The sequence below is a fragment of the Strix uralensis genome, chromosome 7, assembly GCF_047716275.1.
Source record: "Strix uralensis isolate ZFMK-TIS-50842 chromosome 7, bStrUra1, whole genome shotgun sequence".
Lineage (NCBI taxonomy): Eukaryota > Metazoa > Chordata > Aves > Strigiformes > Strigidae > Strix > Strix uralensis.
Window position 1 is genome coordinate 32,226,154 of NC_133978.1, and position 24,383 is coordinate 32,250,536.

The 24,383-nt window shown below is 40.9% G+C and overlaps 2 protein-coding genes across 2 annotated transcripts in view; one reads left to right on the plus strand and one right to left on the minus strand.

Annotated features, from left to right (window-relative positions):
- ACSL5 (acyl-CoA synthetase long chain family member 5) lies at positions 1-21,176 on the plus strand. The gene is made up of 21 exons (XM_074875288.1): positions 1-104; positions 9,190-9,375; positions 9,925-10,033; positions 10,638-10,702; positions 10,779-10,880; positions 11,184-11,283; positions 12,471-12,649; positions 13,335-13,367; positions 13,571-13,622; positions 14,179-14,252; positions 14,704-14,781; positions 14,988-15,122; positions 15,605-15,739; positions 15,814-15,909; positions 16,450-16,522; positions 17,416-17,504; positions 17,585-17,701; positions 18,151-18,294; positions 19,247-19,348; positions 19,696-19,767; positions 20,204-21,176. The coding sequence occupies exons 2-21, from the start codon at positions 9,220-9,222 to the stop codon at positions 20,342-20,344; spliced, it is 2,052 nt and encodes a 683-aa protein (XP_074731389.1). The 5' UTR covers positions 1-104; positions 9,190-9,219; the 3' UTR covers positions 20,345-21,176.
- ZDHHC6 (zDHHC palmitoyltransferase 6) overlaps positions 13,272-24,383 on the minus strand; it is a 23,863-nt gene continuing 12,751 nt past the window's right edge. The window contains exon 10 of the mRNA XM_074875292.1: positions 13,272-13,337. Within this exon, the coding sequence (XP_074731393.1) occupies positions 13,327-13,337 (11 nt within the window). The 3' untranslated portion in view covers positions 13,272-13,326. The remainder of the gene's footprint in view (positions 13,338-24,383) is intronic.

Consider the following 24,383-nt stretch of genomic DNA (forward strand, 5'->3'; position numbering starts at 1 on the left):
GGAGCTGGGGAAGCACCAACCCTTGAACACCCACTTGGAGTTGTAAAGCAGCGGAGGAAGCAAGCTGTACCGGCCCCTCCACCCTCCTCCAGCGCTGAAGGAAGGTAAGCAAATCTCTCCTGATCAGAGCCCATGTTTCCCAAGTACTAGGCTTCCTGCCCCTGCAGAGAAACTGCAAGTGGGATAATAGACTTAATTTGCTGCAATGCCTGGATCCAATGCGCTCCTCTCATCACACTGTGTGCTGTTAAAGGCGACAGCTGCGAACTGGCTGCATGGGCGCAGGGGTGGCATACAGAGAAATCACAGTCTGAGCAAGAGCAATCACCTGAACACTCCCTGTTGCTATAGTTTGACTGGAACTGGAAACCTGACTACCATCCAGGCTGAAGCCATTTTCTTATCAGTTTGTTAGTTACGTCTATTTAAAGATACAGTGCACAGAGTACCAGTACCAGGCTCTCATTCAGACTCATGTTTAAAACAGAGTTCCAGAAATAGATGAATCATTGGTTCCACAGCATTGCAGGCAGGTTTTGAAATCTTGTCAGTCTTCTTACATGCTAGATCATTTATACACACAAGCTTATTGTCAACAGGACCTTAATTCCTAACTAGAAACACAGAAGCTGGCTATAATGCCTTTTTCAATGTTCGAAAAGCACAGATCTTAGACTATGACACACCAGGCTGCTGCCATCGCCTTGGTACAACTGCTTGGTATAGCTATAGAGATGGAGCCTTCTCCAAGCTCTTGCTTGTGTACAGAGCTGCAGCTGTAATAAAGGAGAGGATAGTGGGTTAACCAGAAATCAAGCTGCAAGTAAGAAAACTGGCAAAAAGCATGCTGCTCTTCCAAGTCCTAAACCCATTGCCCTGTCCATGCTACCTTCTCTGCGGCACCCACTTATGCTCCAAGAAGATTATTTATGTCCCTGTACAGTTTCTCTGCTTTACAAAAGCCAGAAGGCTGCCCTTGAAAAGTGTAGCAGAGCAATAAAGAATGACTATTTTCATAGCATTAAGAAAACAAACTGGAATTCAAATATCCTTCAGATAAAGCCCACACTTCCCACAGACTCACAAAATTTAGATCCAACTCGAAGTGACAACAGAGAAAACTGCCACTGAGCTAATGCTTCCCCTTCACTTATTTACATCCTTTGCTATTTTCTATAGGTAGATGGACTATTTTGGCATCTTTGGCTAGCAAAAGCTCATGTTGTGCCATGACCTTAAGGTTTATTATAAAAGCTCATCTTATCCATCCTCTGTGCAAACCTTTTGTGACAGCAACAACAGAAAGGAAAGAACTTGAACTCTCTATATACATACTCTACCTACTGCTCCTCTTAATTTGCTAGTGGGCACGAAAGATGCAGGTGTACATTTTTATATACATGTACAAAAAGAAGCAAAGGTTGAGTTATGACTCTGCTTTATTTTTTGGCAGAGAATTACTAGCAACAAATGGATCTGCGCCTCATAAAAATCTGGAGTTTATTCAGATCATTTGACGCAGTACCAAAAATTAAAAGCCTCAAATTTGCATGTCACTTATGAAAACTGGGGAAAGAGTGTCTGCTGTATTCTAATTTATGAGCATTAAACAGAACAAATCATTAAGAAACAGATATCCTCCCCATGGCTTCTCTATGTGCATCCCTTAATCCAATTTATGTTGGAGCTGTGAGACCCCCTCAGTCCAAGCAATGCAGAGTAAGTTTACCAGCGCAGGGACCTCCGCATCATATGCTGGGCTTCTGGCAGGCCAGGTAGGACGGCACTGCAGGCATGTTCTTTCAACCCACAACCAAAGTCAATGCATAGAATATACACAGCATTGCTAACCAACAGCTGATCAGAGACAGGGCAGATTCACTGCTTTGTCTCTTTCTCCTGGAAACATAACAGCCTGAGGCCAGATATCTGAAGGGGGAAAACCGTCAGAGAGGCACTCAAAGAAGGTGATCATGGAGCTGTCTGGGCTGGAAGCCGGGCCTTCTTTCCCTTCTCTGTAAGAGGCATTGCCTTTCTCTAAGCATAAGTGCACCCTGACTGGCACTATTAAAGCTGAAGCTCACAGCTTCAGTTAAATGTCACAGGAACAGGTCTGGGTAGGCAAAGCCAGAGGCAGAGAAGTTTCATGCAGAACAAGCGATTTCTTTTACATCTTCATATAAAGCGTACAGCAAAATCAGTGAATTAAGCCACAGCTTTCCTAAAAGTATATCTGCATTGCTAAATAATGCCACAATTACACTGTAAGTTAGCTTTACCTGAATAGCATAAAGTTTACAGCAGCAATAAAAACATATTTGCAATTAGCAGAGGCTATGTGTTTTAGCAAGCCAAGGTCCAGGACAGATTGTCTTCTGGGTGCAAGTACATGCTATGTTATTCCATCCTAGCTAGCTATAGTTAATCTACCTAAACAGATTATTCTGAAATCATGCAGCATAGAAAAACTTTCAGATGGGCAAACTGTTAAGGGGGAAAACAATTCCAAGGTCTGAGGTCAGCACTAAAGAAAAAAGATAGGTGAAGCTACTGTCTTCCCACCCCTCCAAACCTGCTGCAAAATTCCAGTTATATTAGACAAGCATCAGAGAGAAAAAGGGAAACTGCAGTAGCTATAACCTTTTAAACAAAGAAATGCTACTGTAAAACCATAACAAAATTCCTTGTCATAGCAGGAAACAAAGCTGAAGTTTGAAACATGATTCACCGTTACCTTGTGCAAATAATTGCACATATGTACGTCTACACCACAGCGGAAAAAACGAGGTAGCTTTTGAGGAAAAAAAACCCAAATGAACAAAAAACCCACCAAAACCAAATAAACCAAACCCAGCAGCAGAAATGGGGATCCAGCCCACCAGCAAGTATGTTACAGCATTATATAAGAAATACTGTACTCAAAGCATTTTGTCGGTATTACAGGCTACACAGCTCTGCTCAGCTTAATGGACACGAAGCTCTAGAGAGAAAATTGCTATGGTTGAGAGTGCAGATTTATACACAGAGAAAATAATAGCAAATAGATTATAAACAATAAATGATAAATACAGTCTCAAAAAGTTTTGGTCTGCTTTTCACCTAGCTCTTCAGAAACACATAAACTTCAAGCTCTTTTCATCAACAAACAAAAAAACTGAACAACTTCCTCCCTATTTTTTTTTTCAAACCACTTCAGTTCCCCCATGCAAGTTCCTCCCATTTACAAGCTCCCTTCCCAGCATGCTTTTCTGCTTGCTGATTTATTTAAACTGGGGAGAGGGAACTAGCTGTAGTTTTTAACATGAGTGTTACCTAATTGGTGCTAGTTTACTACTGTGCTGGCAAGGCTCCCCTTTACTTAAGGAAAAGAGGTTGGCTTCCCACCCCATCTTCACAATGGTATGTGGTTTTGATCACTGGTTTTCATTCCTGTATTTGCTTCTATAACGAAGTTCTACTACTTGTTTTATTGCTAAGGGGCTTGCTTGTTGTTGCTCATGTGGGCTTTACTATAACCTATGTGCAAGTGCAGTGATTAGCTGGAAGGCTCAAGATAATGAGTTTTTCATGAGCCCGCTAGGAAATCTCTGGTAACGTGCTATCAGTTAGATGTTAATCTTAGGCTGAGTTGAATTCAGATATATATTTGCTCTTTGCTCCTTGTAATGTAAGTGTAATAATAAGTAGCGATAAAAGACATTAGCATCTAGAAATTTTTAGTGCTACCTTTTCTCTATGCGGCTATGTAAAGTACTACATTATGATATTCTAGCTTTCTTAGAGTTCTATGTGAATTTTCAAGTTGAGCTTTAGTTCTAGCTCTGTAAACCATGCTTGTGTGTCTATAGATAATTTCCTATTAATATAATGTTGGTGAATGCAAGCTTTGCAAGAATGTGATCCTGTATTATCTAACAGGATAAACAGTAACAGAATGCATTATACTGACTATTTTTAAATTTTTTCAAAACTTCACAGGGCTATTGAACATGTTCTATCTTTCTGAGAATGTAGTTTTCAAAGAGAAAACCTGATTAAAAAATATATGAAAGCTTGGCTTCTCAATTTATCTGACAAAACAACATTTAGTACTAAGCGGTGTCGTGGTGTCACTGACCGCCTGAGAGAGGGACAGTAGTATCAGACCTAGTAAAATTCTTTACAAAAAATGGCTTTCTATTTAAGTGTACTGAAAGCCTGAGTTCAATAGGTTTCATGAGTAAGGCCCAGAAATAGCCTGTAACATGCAGTCTGAAACCACAGAGAACTAAACTTCCTGAAAGTAAGTTACTAAGGCGCGTCTTTCCCACCGCCTAGCAGAGTGCTGCTCAGCCAAGATCAAAGGTACTTGAACTGTTTGGCTCTGACTTTCATAAGAGGTACTCTGAAAGCAAAGTCGAACTAAAGTGTATCTTAGGCATAATGCAAGTTACTGTGGATTTTGCTTTGTGGTTTTTACATGGCTCTGTTCATCAGTCACTGACTGTAGCTTCTCTCTGGATGCTAAAAGTTAGATGTTCCTAAACCCTGCAGAACACAAGACTTCTTGCTGCAGCTGGAGGAAGATGGGATATAATGCTTTCAAGGAATAAGAACTGGCACAGTGGCTCACATCTGCAGGACACCAGGCAAGAATTGCACTGTGTAAACAAATGTAAAGAGTGAGCTACTGGTGGTTAGCTAACTAATTAGTGAGCCCAGTGTAGTTGGTTGTACTTTTCCTGCTTGGAAAAAGTCAATGTTACCTTGCTAACGCTGATCAACAAGTTCTCATGATCACCTCAAAAGCGTACGCAAGCTGTTTGCAAGGCGAACTTGAGAGAATGAATATAACTCTAGAAAACATTCTCCCATGCAGTGCATGACCACTGCTTCTGAAATTGTGTGAGTATCAGAGGTTGCTTTGCCGTCTATAAAGAACTACTGTGATAAAGATGACACTGATTTTTTTTCTTCATACTTATGTGCTTGGAGCAACAAAGCTCAGTTACTTTCCAGTGGAGAGAATCTCCTGATGTGGAGAGAGTAGAGAATAACTGTTTCATTCCTTCTAACAAGTGGAGGAATTGCTGTAGAGGTTGGGGGGGATGATGGGGTTTACAGTAGAAATGAGAACATGTACTCCTGAACTCAAGGCTGTAAATGGTATCACTGTAATCTCTTCTGATAAAAACTAAGCCTTTGCACTCCAGAGCCTTGTGCATCTTATCCCTGACCATTGATCAGGACAGACAACCTAAGTACACTTTAACTGTCTAGCATCTTATTGCGTAAGAGGCCTAACAGTTGGTTTGAGACATCCTGTGCATTTTGTATCTTTCTGGTCACTGGGAGCTGAGCCCTTCAAAACTCAGGGGTTTCAAGCACTCCACCCCCACTTCCCGCATGCTTAAGAAAGCGACTAGCACTCAGGCTTGCCCTGCAGTGGAAGCTGGTGTCTGTCAAAAAATGCCCTGGCTTTGTCGCATGCTGCACCGAGTTGAGTTTTCACTCATTTGATATAGACCAGGTATTATGTATAGGGCATTTGGATTTGTGAGTTAAGCTCTGGTTGTAGTTGCTTCATAGGACAGATCTAGGGTAGAGCTGTTCTCTTCCCATGGACAGAAAACTCTGTCAAGTACAGACTCCTCTCTGCTGGCTCTGCTGCTTTGAGGGCAGAAGGACTAAGTGGCTTTTGGAGGATACCAGAAGTGATTAACTAGCAGTGACTTGCATTTGACAGGTAGTTACAGTAGAAGCTCTAGGCATAGGAAACAACTGTCCTAGTGCTGGGAATTGAGACAAATTTGCTCACAGTCTCTTGCCACAACCTGAATAACACACCCTATATTGGAGTGGCTAAAGGCCATCTGAGGAAACGTGGTAGGAAAGTAAAAGCAAAACACTGTCACTATTCTGTTCATAAAGTAGGAGAATTGAAAATAGACTTCCAGATACGAAAAGCATTTTTTTTGTGTATTGCAAACAAGATCTAGGTATCTGCTTTTTTTGACACAACACTAACTTCTGTAACTTTGAAGGATGTTAGGTTTTGGCTCTCACATGTACAGTCTCATTCAGTGTGTAAGCGGGCTAATGAAGACAGTTACTAAAAAAAAACCCAAACAAACCTAGAAGCAAATGAGCATACAATACTTCCCAGGCTTTAGAGATAAATCCATTTGGCTTATAACTGGAACTCATCCTTGACTAGCTATAGGGATGCTGGTTAGGTTACACCGGGATTAGACTACTGTCTGGTTTATCTTTCTCTCTACGTGAGAGACTTGTGGAATTGATTCAGAATCTGAAGGCAAAAGCTTTGCTGCATTTAATTATCTTCACGCTTTTCTCAACTGGATCAGGTGTTCTCTCTGGACTTTGGAGAGTTCTCTGCTCAAGCATCATCATCCTTCAGGGCCTGATGTTCAGTCTTCCTAGATGTCTTGGCACAAACTGCCTTGCATGTGAGTCAGTGAGATGAGGATACTCTGATGGAAAGATTTTTGGTGACTTACCTAGTGCTGCATGGAACATTTGGGGTTAGTGGGCTCTCTGATCCTTATCACAAAAAGGTCAGACAGGTGTCCTCTGTTAATTTTCTGTCAAATAAGTCCATGTAACAGACAGTAGCTATTTGTGACAACTGCACTGATCTGTCTGATTAGGCAGTGTTAATGCTAAGCAGTGTTAATACATTATAGTAGAGGACTTGGTGCTGTAGACATGATCCCCAGTCCTGTTTATTACCTCTAGCATGATACTCTAAAGACAACCAATCTTTCCTGGTTTCTACGAAATTGTTTTAAAATTACTATTAAAATGACCACATGAGAGCACATTTCAGCCATTAAAACTGGTACAGCTGGACAGGCATGTGGTGTCTTCAATTGCCTGCATATAGCTCTATTCTCTTACAGCTGATTGAAAAATTTCATGTCCAGGGAAGAGTCATCTGAAATGCACTGAGTGCAAACTCCTTTTGACCCATCTGGGGATGGAAAAAGACCGAAAAATAGCCCAAGCTGATTGCTACTAATCAAAATTCAGGGGAATTGAACATGAGTACTGTGGTATCCCTCTAAAAAGATGTGAGAATAGATGTGCCAAAGTCTAGTTTTGCTGATTTCATACAAATGGTACAAGTGTCATTTGCTCTGTCACTCAGAACTAGTAGTGGGCTCTGCGTTAAAGGAATAAAGTTTGTATACCCAACTCCTCTTCAGTTGGAGAGTGGAGCTGCCTCTACCAAGCTGCCTCAGTGTTCATGCTATAAAAAAGTAACTTGTTCATGTTAACAAAAGAGGAGGTGGCTGACTCATACCATAAGCTAGATACTGTTTAATCACCTACAGAAAGCAGTTTTCTAACTGCTCCAGTAATGGCATACAAGGCCATATAAATCATGAAGAGCAGCTAATTGTCAAATCCAATTTATTAATACTCTTCAGTCTTCAAACAGAGCAGTACTAGAACCTAAACTGTTAGGTGGCTTTGCCCTGAATGTCAACTTGATCAGCACACCTGGATTTAAGGAATTTATTTCTCCAGGTTCAGTTGATAAAGGCCCAAAGGAAAGGTCTGGAAATGAGTGATATTCTGTGCTGCAGAAAGAGCATGTTTGTGCTTCCTAGGTTTGATATGCCCAGTGACTGGCACTGCCAATGAGTGCAGAATGCCTAGGGCAGTTCCTGCCTTTCTTGATGTAGTCCAAATTTTTTGGACTTTCAATACATGAGACCAAGGTCAGGAGTTTGAAGGGCATGTTCTAACTAAGGCTTAGAGTGGAAAAGAGGTGTAGGGAGTTGGTACTTTTCAGATCCATAGGTGACACGATTTGGACAGCTTGGACTTGATGACAAGCCTCTGAAGTACCCTTTCTTATCCAGATGCTGAGCAGGCAAAGCATGCCTTCTCTCACCAGAGAACACATTAGGATTGCTGATTAACACAGCCACCGGAAACTGAAAACTACAAAACCATAAGCCAAATATGGGTGATCCAACACTGGTCAGTCTGGGCTCAGAGATCCAAATTCTGATTTAGGGGCCTGGCTGAATTTACTAACTGTTTGGAAAATACCTTCAACTTTCTTGGAGTTATAGTTCAAGGGAAACTGGAGCCCACTGCTCCAGAATGCCTGGTATTCTTGTACAGCTGTTTAGTTAGTTGCTAGCTGACATACCATCTACTGACCTGGTTCCCTTGATTTATATGAAGGAATTTGAAAGGGTGTGGTTATTCATCTTGCAAAGTGTGATGTGTCACGTCCTGCATAGCTGTTTAGACACTAGCAAAGGTAAGTTGGTGAGATCTGAGTTGATTCAGACAAAAAGCAGTCACCTGTGCTAGATTTGTCTTGGCCATTCAATCTTAAACATACCAGAACATTTTAGAGATTAAAGTACTTGTTTCTAAGAGAGGGCGCTGAGGTAGATGTCTCTTTGTCTCTTAAAAGAAATCCTGCATTCTCAGTTTTTGCTTCCTTGCCCTTGAAGGAAGAGACTGGAGAATGCAAGCAGCAGAACTGCTTCTATATTTCCCAGCTAGACTTCCACTGCACACACTGACTTTCAGGTCACCACTTCCTAGTGGAAAGTAATTTCACAGTTTTGACTTGTGCCGTATCGCATGCTGAACACACCTTCACTATTTGAAATACTTGTCCAGCATAAACCCTGCTTTCCAGTAAGAGCAGCTGATCAGGAAGATACTGCTTGTCCTGCAGACTTATGTAGGTGTAACAAACATGTAATTTAGCAATACCCCTACTATTTTAACAATACCCCCTCCTATTGGACAGCTATAATATCGAGTTTTCTTGCTTCCACTACTCACATCACTGAACTGTAGGCATTTTTTGGTTATACTTAATTTGGGAAATTATATACTGGTTTTCCCCAGGCAGGTTTTTACTCTCGAACAGAAAGAATTAACATCTATCTGTTCCTTGTCTGACTTCATCAGGCTTCAGCTTTTTGTGGAGGTGGATGCAGCATGGATTAAGCTTTATGGGGACAGGTGACTTGAGATCTCTTAAGAGGCTTAAAGCATTGCATAAGCATGCTTCATTATTATACCAGGACTCTTTAGGGGAAAACTGCTGAAATAATTTGTAGTATTGCTTAACAAACTACTTCAGTAACCATGGCTCATAGGTAGTGAGTGCGTCTAACTCATGTCTACTAAACCTCCTGTTTGTTTCAGGTTCAACTCTGGCTCCATTGATCCAGCACAATGATCTGGATACTTCAAGTCTTGTTCTCACCGCTCCCAACACCAGCATTGATTAGTCTTATTGTATTTGGAGCTGGCATCTTCCTGTGGGTGATAAGCAGGCCAAAACCTGTTTTGCCTCCTGTTGACTTGAACAAGCAGTCAGTAGGAATTGAGGTAATACTTACTCTGCTTATAGGTATGGACTATTTTTGATCTTAATCTGAACACTGATCCATTCTGACTCTTTGAGTATCAGTGAAAACTCTCCTGTCCTACACAGCCTTCTCTCCCAAGTGTACAACTCGAAAGTATGGTAGGGAGAAGGGAAGTCTTAAGATACTAAGAGTAAGAAACAGCAGCTCTTGCCAGCAGGGTTAGGTGGGCTTTTTACCAGATGGCCTTGGCTGTCACTGACTTTTTTCTGTATTTGAAATGCTTTGCATCAGCTTTGAGGCTGGTGTTAAGACTTCATGTACATAGGCAAGTGGTAGCACTCAATCTTAGTCAAGGCCACTTTAATAACCTGTAATTGAATATTAATCTAGGCCATCTAGAATATTCCTCTGCATATGACTGAGTAGATCAAGATCAGGAAGGAAAATGTGACTTCCCTAACAATCAATGCTATTGAAATGCTTTAAAGGGGATTGCTGGGAGAACGGCTGAGGAACAAATGATACTGCATCTGTTCTGCAATGTTTCATAACTGTGCTCTGTTCCTAGGGAGGAGCCAGAAGAGGTGCACTCCTGACAGATAATAACCTGCTTTCTTACTACTTTGAAGATGGTAAAACCCTGTATGAAGTTTTCCAGAGAGGACTGCATGCTTCTGGTAAGCTTTGCATCTGCTAGTTAGTACTTGCCTATCACAAGTAAATAAAATTATTCCAAGTTCTTTTGCCTTGCTTCTTGTCTGTAGTAATAATTCAGGCTAGCAAAAGCTTTCCTAGCCTTCTGTGGGATGGAATGACAAGTGACCATATTTCCTCTGCCCTACCCCAGCCCGATTTAGAAGTAGTCTTAGTTGGCAGACTAGGCAAGAACAAACATCAGAAGCTTAAGATGGTAGAGGTCAGTGAAGAGGGAGTTGGAAAGAAACAACTCTGCTTTGTCTTGTAAAATGTAAAATTACTGCCTGCTTACAACAGGTATAAATATGAAAATATATGATAGTTTTCAAGCTATTTCAATCTCATGTGGGTTGTGAAATGGGAAAATATAACCAGATCTTGGAAGTATTGCTTGTAAGGATAAAGGCAACAGTCTTACAATCTTGGTTTGGGCAGAGTGCTTAACTATGGGCACTACACTTCCATGCTCCATGCAATTAGCTGGATGTCTGACTGAAAATATTTCCCACTTAAAGTGTTGCATTGAAGTGTTAGTGCAACTTCAGTACTGAGCTTTACAATGGCTTGTCTGAACTCTTCCATTAGGAAATGGCAGCTGCTTAGGCTACAGAAAACCCAACCAACCTTATCAGTGGCTGACATATAAACAGGTGAGTATTGTACACGACATAATTTAATTTGGGATACTGTCTTGTAACACTAAAGTGGGGGAAAACTATCTTACAGGTTTTGGACAGAGCTCAATACCTGGGATCAGGGCTTCTGCAAAAAGGATGCAAACCATCACCAAACCAGTTTATTGGCATTTTTGCTCAGAATAGGCCAGAGGTAAGCAACAAATTGATTATTACTTCCCAGAATATTCTGACAGCTTGGGGAGAGAGGAGGGTCTGTATTTAAATAGCTTGAGGCCACAGGAGGAACAATCACAACTGGCTGAGTACATACCATGCCAGGCATGTAATACAATGACCTTGAACCCTCACTACTCTAAGAATCTCATGGACACACTTCCTTACCCAACCCTCACTACTAATGTGAGAATGGACTAGTCAAGCTGTATGATCTTTGAACGTAATCCCGTCTTGTGAGCTGATAGTTTTCCTTAACTGTACTATTTTCTCTCTTCAGTGGATCATTTCAGAGTATGCCTGCTACACTTACTCAATGGTTGCTGTTCCACTCTACGACACTCTGGGGCCAGAGGCCATTGTATATATTGTTAACAAAGGTAAATACTGACTTCCACTATTTCATAATGACTTCTCTAAAAGACGTTGTTTTGAGAAGGCTGAAGTTCAAGAGAATTTGATGCAAAAATCAGAGTAGCTTTAACGTTTCTGCTTTTATACTTTTATAGATAATTTATTTCTGTAAATGTAGCTACTTTGCAGGGGACATGGTTCAATGCCTAGAAGCCAGTGGAATTCCTATGTCTCCTAGTGTCTTGAATGCAAGTTCACTGAAAACCTGCTAGATCCTGTGGACCATCCTGCAATCAGAGTGCTCAACTATTTGCTATTTGAGGTTTAGCAATCTTGAACTCCCACACTGCCAAACAATCAAACAATGCAGACAGGCTTGCATGCAAATTAAGACTAGATGTGTGTTTCTGATTTAAAGTTGTAGGATGTAAAGAGTGGAGGAAGAGGGCTAAAGATATGCCTAAATCTGTTTAATCTATCTGGTTAGGGCCTGTTGTTCTACAGAAGCCACAACTAGCATCCCATCGTGGAAGAAACTGGTGAGGAAGCTTGAATAAATCTTAACACTTTCTTCCCCCAGTCTCAGAGCATATATGGGGAGAAAAAAATATTCACTGCTGTCACAGCAATCTAGGATCCAACCCATAAGCAGGATTTTCCAAGCAAAATCACTTCAACAGTTATGCTGGTGAACCTTGTAAACAGGTCTTGCCTTGGGACTACACAGCTGTTACTCACTAGGCTAATGGGAAACTGGCATATTCAGGTGAATCCAATTCCTCTGCTGACTCAATTTGTAATTGCATAAAACTCTCGCACATGCAGGGAAGCTAAGGCATTAACTCAAGAACTTTAGCTACTTCCATCAAAAAGGTCTAAATTTCTTTAGATTTAAGATGGCTAAACCTAAACAGTGAGAACAATTCTGAGCTTTTATGGCAATAACAAAAGTTTGAATGCCTATTTTGACTGTGACTGAAGATATCTGTCTTTAGTTCCTCAGCATTTGCCCTCACTTTGTTTGCCCAATCAGTTGGCCATGATAGGAGGAACCTTTTTAGCACTGTAAGCCAGCCTCTGAATCCATATGAACAAATGCAAATGGATTTAGAACAAACCAATGCTATGTTCTAAATGTATGTGCTACTGAGCAGTTATTCACTTGCCTCATGTCTTCTAAACAGACTTCTGAAATGTAATTCCTTTTCTATAGCTGACATAAGCATAGTGATCTGTGATAAGCCTGAGAAGGCACAGACCTTGCTTGAGAACTGTGAGCAAGAGAAGACCCCATGTCTGAAGACTATCATTCTCATGGATCTCTTTGATAAAGAGCTCAAGGACAGAGGAGCTAAAGTGGGAGTTGAAATTCTAGCACTGCAGGAGGTTGAGGTAGGTGACTGAAGGCTTCTTGCAGAGGAATACCTTGCCAGCCAGACAATTGGACCTTCTCAGGCAACAATGACACTTTAATGTAAGCATTATCCAGTTGTCACACCTGTACCTGAGATCTTGATGAGCAGTCATTTTGAAACTTGATATATTTAGCCAAATGGACTTGCAGAGTTCAAACCATTGACTTAAGTTGTGTCCATGTCTAGTGGACAGTCAGTATGCATTAAACTGAAGACTTCCTTAGCTTAGTTAATGGTGCAGTTGTAACAGGATTTATCAGGCTTCTAAGCTGGCAGTTGAGTCTAAGTGAAACTGTAAGTGCAAATTACTGTCTGCTTTGACATCCCAATATTAGGCTTAATCTTCCAGATATGATGCACACATGTGAAGTATAAGAGATGTGTCCTACATCAAATAAAATGAAATATCTCCACTCAGGACTTCCAAATTCCTTAAGTAGTTCTGATCACTTTCTAAACACTCAAATTTTTCACAACCCCAAGAGTCAGCTTTTCCAAGTTGCATGTACTAAATTCAGGAAGACCAACATCTCCTTCCGAATGAGACAGAGTATCAAGAGATAAAGGAAAAACAACTGTTGTGTTTGAAATGCAGTTACCTGTTCATGTACTGTTGTTGCATGTCTTTCTGCTTCAGTTGTTGTGTTTTCTCTCTCACACAGGAGCTGGGAAGAAACAACATCAGAGAACCAGTTGTAAGTATCTCTGTGGAACAGTTATAAACTTGCAAAACTAGTCTCTTGCCATGCTGCTAGTAGAAGAGGCAGGGGTTTTTTGTATCTTGTCATGGTGTTTCCAAACAGAATTTCTGGTTCATCCCACTTTAGGAAGTGTATGTAGATACTGATAAGCAACATAATCCTTACTCTGGTGACTTTATGTGGCTTTTTCCCTCTAGCCTCCTAAGCCTGAAGATCTTTGCATCGTGTGTTTTACCAGTGGAACAACAGGTAAGAGAATATATAGTGATGCTTCCCCACTAAAACAATCTCCCTGTGCTGAAAAAAATAGCTTTCCAACACAAAAAAGGGAAATGCTAACAACATAGAAGTAAAACAGTAAATTAGAACAGTGTCAAGCCACTACTGCATTTTACTTGGGACATTGTCACTACAAGTCAAGTACACTAAGATAAAGCTGCTTAGAGCTGGGGGGAAGAATAGCCAAATTCATATTGTCTTACCCTATGAAAAATACAGAGTCTTAATGTTAAAGAGATTGGTTGTTTAACTGTGTCTGTATTCTGATCCACAGGGGCTAGAGAAACATCTTGTTTCAGCATTCTCTATGCTACTCCTAATTACTCTGCTGTTTCAGTAGACATTTCCTTTATATAATATCCATAGCTGAAAGTGCTCAAGATGAAGCATATTTGTGATCTCTTAAGACAAGGCATGTTATGACTGAGCCTAATAACAAGATAGTTCAAACTGAGCCAAACAAGCGTGGGAAACTGACAGCAGAAGCAGTCAGAGCCACAGCTGACTTTGCTTGATCTCTCCAAAGGTAACCCTAAAGGAGCCATGCTGACACATCAAAATGTTGTTGCAAATGCTGCAGCCTTCCTTAGAAGTACAGAGGTAAGCTACTGCTAATGGTGATCTCTAGGCTATGTCACTCAGTCATGAAACTAGCTTTAACGTGGGCATTTTCTATAAACCATTCACTACCAGCAAACTCATGCTTTCTTAAGTGCCCATATTTCAATGGGACAATAGTATTGCAAGAAACTTGGTTTAACTTTGAACAAGAACTTCTACACAGAAGTTATTCTAGAATGACTCAGTCCTAAATGCCAAGAGTACTAAACTGCCCTATTTCAAGTCTTGCCAAAACATTAAACTAATCTTGATCTAGTATGGCTGAGTTACAGCTGCAAATTTTGAAGAGGTGATGGATGAGCCTGAGTTGCTTCAGTCATTTGAAGTGTCTATTTTGAAGTACTCAAATTGATCCAAACTTTATTCACTTTCTACTTAAGAGTAACTCAGGCAGGCATAGGGAGTGCTAATCTATTTCTTTCCCCTCTAGAACACAGTTGAGTGTACAAGTTCAGATATCACCATGTCCTATCTTCCCTTGGCTCACATGTTTGAGAGAGTTGTACAGGTATGTACGGATATATGCATCTGAGCTTCTATAAATCAAATTATACTAAAAGGTATAATAGCCTTCTGTATTTCCTCAAAACCTATTCACATGAGAACTTTCCTACCACTGGGCACTGGAAATCATGCTGGTCTCCATAGACAAATAATTATGGCTAATGAAGCTAGGAATTATCCTTGACTAAGCTTAGTTTGCTCAATTTTTAGACTGTGGTCTACAGCTGTGGAGCAAAAGTAGGCTTCTTTCAAGGAGACATCAAGTTGCTAACAGATGACATGAAAACCTTGAAACCAACGCTATTTCCAGTTGTACCAAGACTGCTCAATAGAATCTATGACAAGGTATGTGAGCAATTTTAGCTAAATTATCTTTGTGTTCATATATCTAAGCAAGGATACAAGTTTAAATTAATATTGAATGCATCATAACATCCCCACTAGTTAATTACTCTATAGCAGGAAGAATTCTGTAAAATCCTTTCTGAGGAGGTGGAAAGAGTCCTGGGACCTGGAGTATAAGGATGGTGTACACTGTCATGATTGCGTTAAATCTGTTGCTGTTCAGAGGCAAAGAGTTTGTTTACTTTTGGAATGCAAATGAAGCAAGTGCAAAGCTAGAAGGATCCCTGTCCACCAAAGCTATGGCTGAAGTATGTCAGCAATAACACAAATTAGTATTGCCCCTTGGTTCATCTCCTAGACTATGGCAGTAGTGAAGACAGGCCCTAGAACATGGAAGTAAGATGTAGTGCTTCCTAACAAAGCAGGAACTGGAGGTACAGATGTGAGTTAAACCCAAGAATCACTGATATTTTTCCTTGCAGATACAAAGTGGTGCAAAGAGCCCAGTGAAACGTTGCCTGTTAAACTTTGCTGTGATTATGAAGATGGCTGAAATAAAACAGGGCATAATTCGAAATGACAGCATTTGGGATCAGCTAATCTTCAAAAAAGTTCAGGTAAGTTATTCCAAGTGTAAGTAAGCTGAGCAATGTAGTAGTTGAGGATCTGATGGCTTCTATTTCACTTGTAGGAAACCATGGGTGGAAGAGTGCGTATAATGGTAACAGGCGCAGCCCCTATATCTCCCTCTGTCCTGACATTTCTTAGAGCAGCATTAGGCTGTCAGGTAAGCTGAGGTTTTTCTTAAAGTAAGACCTGTTTGATTATGCCCAAATAAATGACCAGTGATACAGCTGTGATCCCGCCCAGCTTGTTCCTGGGGAGATTGCAGTCAGTCTTCAATATTTACAGGCTGCTTGATCTGAGTTAACTGTAACAGGAATAAAATTCCGCAGGGCTGGCTTCAAACACTACCAAAAAAGCTATCCTGTAGGCTCTGGGAAGAGGAATAAAGCAGCAGAAATAGGAACATGCAGCACTCAGTCAGGCAGCTGCCCCTGAGCTTTGTGGCTTATCCTGACAGTCAGTAAGCTCCCAATGCAGTACACTTGAGAACAGATTTCAGAGAACAAGGTGACCAAACCAAAGTTTGGATAGGTGAACTTGAAGAACATCTCATTACACCAATAAGACCAAGAAGTTTTGAAGGCTAAGATTGTCTTGGCTTCCTTCCTAAGAAGAAGACTTGAGCATGGGCATAGTTGAAACTGAGCTCTTTCACACCAGGGACTTGATGTTCAAAGAATATTCATCCTTTCTGACACAGATATTTGAAGCTTATGGCCAGACTGAATGCTCAGCTGGATGTACTTTCTCAATGCCTGGAGACTGGACAACAGGTATGGTAGCTGAGACTTGGAAACTCTCCCACATCTGTCAGTGCCACAGAAAGTGGCACTCATGCTTAGGTGCTCTACAGCCTTCAGTTCAATGAAAGTTAAATCCTGAGTACTTAACCTCAAAGTGAGTCTTGGTAGCAAGTCACCTGTATGCTTAATAGGTACCAAAATTCTTGACCCAAGTAGGTGAGGATCTCTTGTGTAAAGTGACATAGGTCAGCTTAGACCCTGTTCCACTGTACAGGAAAGGAGTGTCTGTACAGAGCTGAGCAAACTGGACAAGGACTTCCCAAATGGCTTTAAGAAACTAGCTCCCAAATAACTTGTTTTACTCAGAGTTATGACTAAAATATCAGACATGATCATGACTGCTTTCCTGAAGGACTACCTGACCTTGAAGATTTAGCTTTCATCTTAGCAAGGATGTTTTAAATACTGGGTATTCTAAATTGAAGCTCAGGTCACCATCTTTGAGAACATAATAACTGCAGAGCATGATGAGGATGAAACGCAAACGAATACCAGGGTCTATGAGGCAGTTCTGTGGAGGCAAGTGTGGTACGTGGTTGGTGTGGTTGATTACACCAATAAATGGTTCTAAGCATTGAGACTTAGCTGCTACTTATCCTGCATTAACTGTCTGAAAATGGCTTTACAATAACTTTCTTGAACATTTGGTGTCAGACTCCTTTAAGTAGTGCTGGTTCTTGTTAAAGCAGTGAACAAAGAGCCATTAAGTATCTACTACTGCTGAAGTATTTCATATGTAGGGGGCATCTGAGTTCTTCCATCTCATTTCAAGACCTAGTCTTTCTAGCTTTAGATCAAATAGGGCCAACTGCTAGCAGAATCCCCAAAACATAACTGTCCTTGGGTTTTTTTTTTCCTCTTAGGCCATGTTGGAGCCCCTCTGGCTTGTAATATCATAAAACTAGATGATGTGGAAGAAATGAACTACTTCTCTTCTAACAATGAAGGCGAGGTAGGTGCCATCTCCTGTGTGTGTCAGGAAATACTGAAACATAAGACTTGGTGACTAACAATGTTCTGTGGTTGCTATAGGTCTGCATTAAAGGACCAAATGTGTTCAAGGGTTATCTGAAAGACCCTGAGAAGACAGCAGAAGCAATTGATAAAGATGGCTGGCTCCACACTGGAGACATAGGGAAATGGTTGTCAGTGAGTAATTGCTCAATACAAACTATCCCTTGGATGTGAATTCCTGGCTAGTTTACAGTAATCTGAAAAGCTGAAGAAGAGAATTCTAAGATAAAAGCCTTAAACAGTATTTTGCTATCATTCACCAAGTAACTCCAGGCAAAGCTCCAAAGACCAATTAGGTTACAAGATCTCAAATAACACCTGCTAGGCCAGTAGTTAAGACTATGTCACTTCCACAGTGAAAAACAACAAGGTGTCTTGCTTTCTGTAACAGGAGAATAAAGGAGCTGTCGAATCATGTCCTGAGCTAACTGGAGAAATTAGACAAAGTGCCCCTTCTCTCTGTAGAGAGCAAAAAGGCAGTTCCAAACTAGCCTTTCCTACAGTATAACCAAACCTATTATATTCTACTTCTTATAAAGCAAGACAGAGACTTGAAACTAATGGCCTCCACCTTTAACTTCTAGAATGGAACACTGAAGATCATTGATAGGAAGAAGAATATATTTAAACTTGCACAAGGAGAATACATTGCTCCAGAGAAGATAGAAAATGTCTATATCAGAAGTGCTCCTGTAGCCCAGGTCTTTGTACATGGGGAAAGCCTGAGGGTAAGTGATGCTAGGAGTGAGCATCCTGAAAGTTTCCTCCCACAATGAGTTCTGGAAGATCAGGGCCCAAACGTATGCATATACAAGAGCCCTTGAACAAGATCTGTTCCCAAGAGTGCCATGTTTATAGGAATATCCTTTCAGACTCATAGCCTTCCCAATTGACACAAAAGAAATGGAGGTCTTGGCATCAAGTTGCAAACTGGGTAAAGGCTAATTAAATACTTGTATGGGATTAGTACGTCAGGTCAGCTCTGTACAGTTTAGAATCATAGAATGATTTGGGCTGGAAGGGACCTTTAAAGGTCATCTAGTCCAACCCCCCCTGCAATGAGCAGGGACATCTTCAACTAGATCAGGTTGCTCAGACCCCCATCCCACCTGACCTTGAATGTTTCCAGGGATAGGGCATCTACCACCCCTCTGGGCAACCTGTTCCAGTGTTTCACCACCCTCATTGTAAAAAATGTCGTCCTTATATTTAGTCTAAATCTATCCTCTTTCAGTTTAAAACCATTACCCCTTGTCCTATTGCAATAGGACCTACTAAATATTTGTCCTGATCTTTCTTATAAGCCCCCTTTAAGTATCAAAAGGCTGCAATAAGGTCTCCCTGGAGCCTTCTCTGGAGAGGTGTTTCTCCACCCCTTTGCCACGGAGGTGTCACCTATGCTAGCAGAGGCCAGTCTTCACTCTCTATACCAGCCAAAAGTAATTGCTGGCATATTCAGTACGTGTAACAAACTGCATTAGTACTTCAATTACTGCTGTCAGAACTCAGATAAGTGACTTGAAAATCCTTGTAGCTACCTTCCAAACTCTGGAAATGGATGGGGATGTAGATGTGGCTTGTTGTAGACACACTGTCCACAATCGAGTTCACACAGACAATCAAAGTAATTTCAGATGCCTTATCTTGGGTCTCAACATGACTACTTCGACTTGTTTTCAGTCTTTTCTAATAGGTATAGTGGTTCCTGATCCTGAGACGCTTCCAGAATTTGCAGCAAAACTGGGTGTAAAAGGTTCCTATGAAGATGTCTGCAAAAATCCAGTGAGTGGCTTTATGTTTTTAGTGGGTTATAGACAGAATTTAATTCTGAAGCCCAATCTTTTGTAAATTAAACCAGCTTAATGCTGCGTGAGTCATGCAAGCAGCCTTACAGTAAAATCTGGAACTAAGTATAGGTGTCTCTTGATCTTTCAGGGCTATCACTGCTTCTTTTTGAATGAGAAGATAGACACGACCTTGTAGTGTTCTTAATATGGGAAATCTTGAATGTTGAAATATGTATAAGTATTCTTGCCAACTTTGGTTTTCACTGACTGGGCAATGGGTATGGTCTTGAGTTGCAATTACATAATGGCAGCTTTACTCTGCTCCTGTTCTGTTTCTTCTAGGCAGTGAAGAAAGCTATTTTAGAAGATATGATCAGACTGGGGAGAGAGGCTGGCCTTAAATCCTTTGAACAAGTGAGTACTTCCAAATCCTGCTTGTCACAAGAACCTGTATTGCTAATGCAATGGCTGGGAAGCCTTCATTCCTGTTATTGACTGTGCCAGGATGGGACTTAAGACAGCTACCCTGGACAACTGATTGATGTAGGCAGTGAAACACTAACTGGCTGGCTGTCTCTTCACAAAGAGACAGGTGGCTGTACAGGGAGGGCAGCAGTAGCACTTGCCATGAGATGGAGTGGAGGTTCACCATAGGCTGCAGCAGCTGTACTGTAGTTCCAGCCTATTCTCTTGCTGTGTCAGCCAAAAGGAGTTTGACTTACATCAAAAACCAGTTTAGCTATCTGAGCTCCTGAGATTGAGTTCTTGCACTGAGCTCAAGGAAGCTGGGAAGAACCATTTGTCCTCTAGTTATGTAAGCATCAAGTGCTAAATTATTTTCTTTTAATAGGTGAAAGACCTGTACATCCACACAGAGATGTTCTCTGTAGAAAATGGACTCTTGACACCAACACTGAAGGCAAAGCGAGCAGAGCTTGTTAAACTCTTCCAGAAGCAGATTGAGTCCCTCTATTCAAGTACACAGGAATAAGCAGCCAGTTTAATTTAAACTGCATGGAATATCCAGACAAATCTGTGACACTACATGACCTATGGAGAACACAGGCATGAGTGGAGGGGAGCAAGAACTTAAATATATTGTTTCTGGTATCCTGGGAAAAATGACTTTCAGATGAAGATGGCTATAGTATAACTGACAACTGGCAGCGTTCGCATCTTGCAGGACTAAGCATCAGCTGTCTAGGAAAAGCCAGAATTTTCATCTTCCTTGGACTATGACTGAAGTGCAACAACACTCGAGCCTTTAAAAGGCAGCTGTATGCACTTCTCACCGACAAAAGCAGATCTTGTTTTCCTGCTCCAACTATGAACTCCATTGTGACCTTTTGTGGATTGATCTGCAATCAGACTGAACTCTTTCCTGCAGTTACATGTTGTGTTTTTTGTTTGGTTTTTTTTTTTTTTTGGGGGGGGGGGATAGATGAAAAACAAAGTGCAGGAAAACAACACTTCAGTTTCCAGTCAGGATGCTATAACCTGTCTCAACTCAAGCTATCACAATATGAATTGGAGTTTAACATCTGTTATGTTTGCAATTACAGAAGTGAAATTCCTGTTCCTAGCCCTGGACCACACAGTATGTTTTTAATGAAAATGAGTAGTCTGGCATCAACTGATTTACAAAGTACATGTTTATACTCTAGTATGGGTGGCCCTGGATCCGGTTTTGCACATGTTCTCAAATGCAATGGCAGTTACAAAGCCTCTACACTTACTAATTTGAGCCTAGTAAGTGGAAAACGTTAGCTGTCATTCCTAAGGATATAGCAAGCAATAAATTGTAACTGCATAATCAAACCAAAGCCTGTGTGAGTGACTTGTCTCTGCTGCCACCAGACTGTCAACTGTAAGGTTTACTGCTACCAGGTTATGTATAGCTGCAGCTCAAACACAACTGCTGCAGAAAGCTAACATTTCCTATGCTGTCACTGCTCAGCCACAGCTCAAACCATGAGGCAATAAGATAGTGCCAAATCAGATGTTGCTCCTCTACTCAGATTTCCTTTTCCTGTAGTAAGGCAATATGTGCCAAAGTCTTCAGCATAAATTCCATCTTCCAGCTCAGGCTATGACATGAAATAAGGCATCAGATACCATTTTCTAGGGCTAAAGCTACTTCTTTAGAAAATTATTTAGGCAAGATAAGTACTGTCTCTACCTTTAGAAACATGTCTTCAATCAGTGTGTGCTGTCTCTGCTGACAGTTCCTCTCCATCCTTGTGGTAGTCTGCTCTATCAGTTCAAAGGGCAATGCAGTGCTAACAAGGATGTAACATGGCGGAGGAGTACATGCAGCTTTCCTGTGCCAATTCTCCTTGTCTGTGCCAGATTCTTACAGTTAGTGGCTGTTCCCCTCTTGTATTTAATGCTCTTGGTCAGATATCCCAAAGTCAAAGCAACCAGTAGATTTGTTGGTCAGGAAAGACCTACCCCTTGCTAGGAAGCATCTCTAGTTTTCACTAGTTAAAATGACTGACGCAGTTCTGTTTCTAGTCTAGGCCCAAAGACCTCGACATTTTCAGGTAACTGTTCTGTCACTTACTGTGCTTGTCATAACCTGAGGCTATAAAGGCTTCTAAGACTCTAAAAGTGCATGTAACTAAGCTGCTCATCTTTCCCATGCTTTGTTAATGTGACTTAAAAGCTACTGATGGCTAAATCTTTTCCCCCAGGTGAGACTGGGCAAAGAAAAAGTAACCAGAGGGAAGAGGAAATGTATACTGAAACTGGGTTCCGATGAGCAATTCAGTCGGGGACAGTAAATCTAGTGCAACTGAGATGTGTATAAACTTGAAGCTGAATCCTGTGATGCCACCTGCTGCAGTGTCCAGAAAGTACTTTGTTTATTGTATCAACAAGTGAAATTTCCCTACAGAGATCTGCCTGGATGTTGAAGCCCAGTATGGGCTGTGGTGGGCCCTTCAGCTAGCCGTGTTCAGATACCAATCGCAGGGCTTCACTCAGCTTAAAGGGATCTCTTATTTGTGAACTGAGTAGAGGGTGCCTGCTTTTCCGTGCCACTTCTGTACAAAGTAGTGACTTTGTACAGGTCACTAATACAGTAGAGCCGCTTTCTCTTTTGAAAGAGGAAACACCTCGATCTCTTGGTTTGCTCTTAATGGCAATTAAGCCTCCTCTCATAGTGGCAAACTACAATGCTTTAGATTTTTCATGTCTGTGGCATCTGTTAGTAGCTGTTATAAAGATGGAACTGAACCGGTAATGGCACTGTCTGACCAATAAACCATACATAGCAATTCCAAGCATAAATTGGTCTGAAACTGGTCTCTTGGGTGCCGCTTCTGCCCTATGAACTGTTCACACAATAGAGATCTGAAGTGAAAACAGAAGTACTTTAGGTATGCTTGCACTGAAGTGGTGCAAAAATTATTTCAGGCTATTGTTTGAGCACTAGAGAAAGCTATAGTAGGCCTGAAGCACTGTTATACCCAGTGAACAAAGACCTGATGTAGGGATGGCTATAGGTACAATGAAGTTCAATTCTTTGCAAATTTTTTCCCATAATAGAGATTGACGCCATGGTAACATTCAGTCTTCTCTAATCGCTTAAAAAAGCTCTTGACTAGTAGCTGTCCATTATGAATTGATCCATTTAGTCTGCAGTATAGATGTGCATATATGCTGAATAATGAGATAATATGACTAATAAAGATATGATTCACATAAGGCAGATATTTAATATTAATGGTGATAATATAGCTTCCTTTTACTTAACAAATTGGAAACAACTCATATGTACTGCATCAAGAATTAGGTTGCTGATTTCAGCTCTCCAAATCACGTAAGGATTGTATACCAAAATACAATTTGTTAAGTGTATTTTCTTTCCATCTCTATGAAACAACCCCTGTGTACTGGTTAGTCTCTTCGGTTCCTGATCCAGAGAGGAAGTGTTCAGAGGGAAATACTGACTCTTAATTCATAATCTGGCTTTAATGAGGTTCTTATTTCAGCAAGACAGGTCTAGAATCATTCTCTAATGCCATAACTAGGCAACTCAATTGTAAAAACTAAATAACCTGCAAATCACTGTCTTCCTAACAGGGAAGTTCTCTTTTCTCCTCCTGGTCACTGTTTTGCACTTGAGTAAATATATGGGAGATGCTTAAACTCTAGCATGAGCTTGTATTTGCTCAACTCTTAAGAGATCTGGATTAAAATCAGAAGCCTCTTGGTTAGTACTATTGAGGAGGAGAGAACTCACTCTTCCATCGATTTCTTTTACTATTGGTAATCACCTCAAAGTTACCAGGCATGAGAATACCAAGGCTAGTCTTTTGCACAGCCTGTTGTATATGGTAATCCAGCCCCTTCCTCAGTAAGAATTGAGACACCTGGCATGGTCAGTGGCATCACTCTGCAAAGGAGACTCTCTTCAGATTGAAGGTCACAGCAAGGACAGATGAGTAGAAACCAAAATTTTCATTGATTTGGTGGTTGAACAGGCTGCCTGAGATAATTTAACATGGCCAGTATTGTTTGCTTTTATGACAGATTCTGTTTCTGTTTTGGTGCAAAAACTGCCTGAACTAAAGTAAGTGGCTATTTCTTACTAGTCTATTTGATTGTTTTTCTTTTAGTAGGAGGGCAGAGTTCCACTTCAGTATGCAGTTACCCTTACCTTCCATCGTACTAGAGCCTGAGCTAGGCTAGTGTGGCATCGCAAGTCTAGACTTGCTGATAGATGATAGAAAAGATGCAAAGCTCAAAATTATAAAAACAGCAATTCTTCCCTCAGGGAAAAGCAAGAGAGTGTTCAATACAGCTAACTGCTGTGAGAAAAAGACACTTGCTTTCTGCTTCCCCTAGATCTCACTTCTCTAGGGATGCAAACCTAAAAGAAAATCAACTGAATTCCCTGATGAATTACTGCAGAACACAGAACAGCTATATCAGATCTATACCTGCTCCTTTCCTTAATAAACAAAGGTCTTCCTCCAGCAAAAACCAGGGAGTGGTGAATGAAGGAAAAAAAAAAGGTAGAAGGG